Source organism: Neltuma alba, unplaced genomic scaffold (genome assembly GCF_004799145.2).
Source record: "Neltuma alba isolate B1F8T4 unplaced genomic scaffold, ASM479914v2 tig00007194_pilon, whole genome shotgun sequence".
Classification (NCBI taxonomy): domain Eukaryota; kingdom Viridiplantae; phylum Streptophyta; class Magnoliopsida; order Fabales; family Fabaceae; genus Neltuma; species Neltuma alba.
In genome coordinates, this window is record NW_021634706.1 from 26,365 (window position 1) to 29,595 (window position 3,231).

The 3,231-nt window shown below is 45.7% G+C and overlaps 1 protein-coding gene across 1 annotated transcript; it reads right to left on the reverse strand.

The window, feature by feature from the left end:
- Window positions 1–675: 675 nt before the first annotated feature.
- On the reverse strand, window positions 676–2,849 carry LOC114751981 (probable indole-3-acetic acid-amido synthetase GH3.1). The gene is made up of 3 exons (XM_028940689.1): window positions 2,422–2,849; window positions 2,226–2,327; window positions 676–2,090 (listed from the first exon to the last, which is right to left on the reverse strand). Exons 1-3 carry the CDS (start codon window positions 2,739–2,741, stop codon window positions 734–736), a joined length of 1,779 nt encoding a protein of 592 aa, XP_028796522.1. The 5' UTR covers window positions 2,742–2,849; the 3' UTR covers window positions 676–733.
- Window positions 2,850–3,231: the final 382 nt, after the last annotated feature.

The window sequence follows — 3,231 nt, forward strand, 5'->3', positions numbered from 1 at the left end:
TTTATATGGATATACAGTTTTACCCTCCATTTATTATTCTATTGATTTTATTTACAAGTACATGAGATATAATGTATATTAAATATGGCTAAAATTGAAAAGTTGTTAAATTTTAGATGAGAGTTAATGAAGTTTAAAGTTTTTTTTTTATATGAAACATGTTAGAAACGATTTATAAATAGAATGAGGAAAGTACTTTATTGTTAGTAACACTTTATTCCAATTATAAGCCACCCATAGAAAAAAATTTTGTTCCTAAATATAAATTACTTGCATGGCAATTAATGTGTTTTTTGCTCAATTTACTCATGTTAACTTAATTAATAAATACAAAGAGAAACGATGAGGTAAATATGTGAGCATACTTTATAAAAGGAATCAGAGTAGTATTGATGGTTTGTTGTAAGCGTTATAGTAATTAATAATAATAATGCATTGGATTCACTGAACTTGTTTGCCACGGGAAACTACTATTGAGTTCCATTACATTCCTTCATAATCATTACAGGAAGGGAACATTTCATACACTGAACAATTCCACTCTCTACTACACATAATTAGAAAAAGTCACAAGTTAATTGAACCCAACTTACATAACCCCATCATCTTGTACCTTTCCACAGGCCCTATTTTAAAATGGGGGAAAAAAATCTACCCTTGACTTTTATGATAAAAAAAAAATTAAAATCGAATAAAACTGGGTCAGTGTTGTTCCTCATGCACTTCCCAAAAATCACCTTCTCCTTTCTGGAGTCCAACGTGGCAGGGAGGGGCTAAAATGCGCCGACACCACCCTCGAATCCAAGAGCTCCATGATTGGAGTGAAGTTCACACACCGTGGCACCTTATACTGGTTGATAGACGCTCCTCTTGAGATCGCGTAATCCATCAGTTCCTCAAACGTGCCGTTTCGTACTACCCGAATTTCCAATGGCCCGATTGAATTATCCGCCACCCGACCCTGTCTGTAAACCGAGTTCAGTGATTCTTCCATTTCCAAACAGCACCGCTTCAGAACCTCCTCGCTCGGCGGCTTCGACGGGTCCTTCACCAGGAGCTCCCAGTATATCACGTAGTGACCGGGTATCGTCTTCGTGTCGGCGTAGCTTGTGTATTCAACCACGCTGGTGTTGAAATCCGCCAGCAGCCTGGATGCGTTCTCGACGGCGTTCTGTAACTCCGCCTCGTCGGTCTTGTCGGAGTCAATGCTGAGCAGCACGTTTTTCCTCCTTACGAAGTGGAATTGCGGGGCGGAGTTGTGGAACCCGGTGACCCGGAGAATGTCCCCCACCCGGTACCGGTATAGTCCAGCATAGGTTGTGATTACGAGTTCGTATTCTTTGCCAACTTCGACGTCCACAAGGTCAAGGAGTTTCGCAGGAGATTCTCCGGTTCCGTGCTCCATGAATTCGAAGTAGGCCATGTTTGGCATTATGGTGTAAGAGACCTCAGATGGCTTGCACATCGGGTTGAGATTGAGTCCGAAATAACACTCCGAGGAAGCGTACATGGTGCAAGCAAGTGGTAAGCCGCCGCCGTAGTAATTGAGAGTGGGGATATACTGAGCCATCGCGCCAGTTACGATCACGTCTAGGTATTTCGTGTTTGGCCAAATCCTTGTGATGATCCCCTCCCAATTTTCCTTGCAACATTCCTGGGAAACAAAGGAGGCCAATTCCTGGTCGGGTTTGAGCACCGTGGCGATGTACTCTCTTATGGCCGGATCGGTGATTTTTGGGTTCAAAGTTCCCGTTCGGATGTCGTGGGAGAGTTGAGACCAATGAAGTTGCAGGAACCGAATTGCACGGAGGAGACCGGAGGCGAAGACGGCTCCAAGACGGAGGACTTGGTTGCGCTCTATGAGGCCACAGAGCATCTGGGTGTACATGCTCTGGAACGAATCGGGGCAAAGGATGGCTTCATTGGGGCTGGTGTAGACATTGTAGGGGTCGAAGGGTCGGGTCTTGAAATGGTCACTCTTGTAGTAGCTGGTGAGAACGGGTCGGGCGACGAGCCCACCGGGAGTCCTTGTTTCGGACTTGACGAACAAGAAGTATAATCCCTTGCCTTTGTCCAAACCCGGTACATAACTGTTCCATTGAGAAAAAACGCGTTTGGGTTAGTTAATGCCAATTTTAGTGCGAAAAGATAGAAGCACATGTGCTGTTGAATATATAATTTTCTTTTAGGATATTCAACTTTGAGTTCTTCGAGAAGCAACTCACAGGTTCATAACTGGCATGAGAAGGCTGTATAGAAGCTGCCGACGATCCTGCTCTTCCTTAATTGTAGGCATGAGTTTTCTTTCACCAGCCGAAGTTCCAGAGCTGAAATTTCCCAATAATTATAATAAAAAAAAAATCAGAATCACGGTTTTTCAAATTATGAAATTAGCGAATTCACGATTCGAATGGGACGAACCTTGTTAAGAACTCGGAGATTGGGTGAGCAGATAGGATAGCAGAGCGATCGCCATTTGCAATTCGCTGGATTTCAGGCTGGACGTCCTCGTAGGTGATGACGGGCAGCTTGGACTTGAAGGCGGTGCGATCGGTGGCGCCGCCGAGTCTGAAGCGTTTCAGGTACTCAGTGTTGGCGTTCCGAGTCAATATCTCGGCCAACACCTTCTCCTGGACGGCATCGGCGTTTCGAGTGGTTTCCTCGATGAATTGCAGCGCCTTAGCATCCTTCTCGCAAGCAGGTGGACCCAGCGGGGATGAGAGTGCAGAATCCACAGCCATGTTGTTTTTACAAGTAAGTATTGGAAATGGATGAAGTGAAGATTCAGAGAGAGAAACAGAGAAGAAGGAAAGGATTAGAGAGAGAGAGAGAGACGGTGAAGATGAAAGACAGGGGAGGAGAAAAGAGGCCGGGGGTAGCGAGGACGGAGGAGTGGGGGTTAGAATTTATACAGAGGAGAGGAAGGGGGGAGTGCCACGTCAGTGGGGTGGGACCCAGGAGTGGGGGCCAAAACCTTGAGGAATGGGGTGGGGCAAGTCTGGGGAGGTTATAATAAATTTGCATTTATTTGGGGGGTGGAAATGAAAGAAAAGGGGAGAAAGGGGAGTGTAGGGGAAGGAGGGGACAGAGTGGGGGCCACAGCACGAAGAGGAAGGCAGAAAAGAGGGAGGCATGTGGGGTTAGGGGAGAAAGCCATGTCAGCAAGAGCACGTTTATTAATTTAGGTATTAGAGGGTAACAGTAATACGCGTAGCCCAACCACACGGCCCG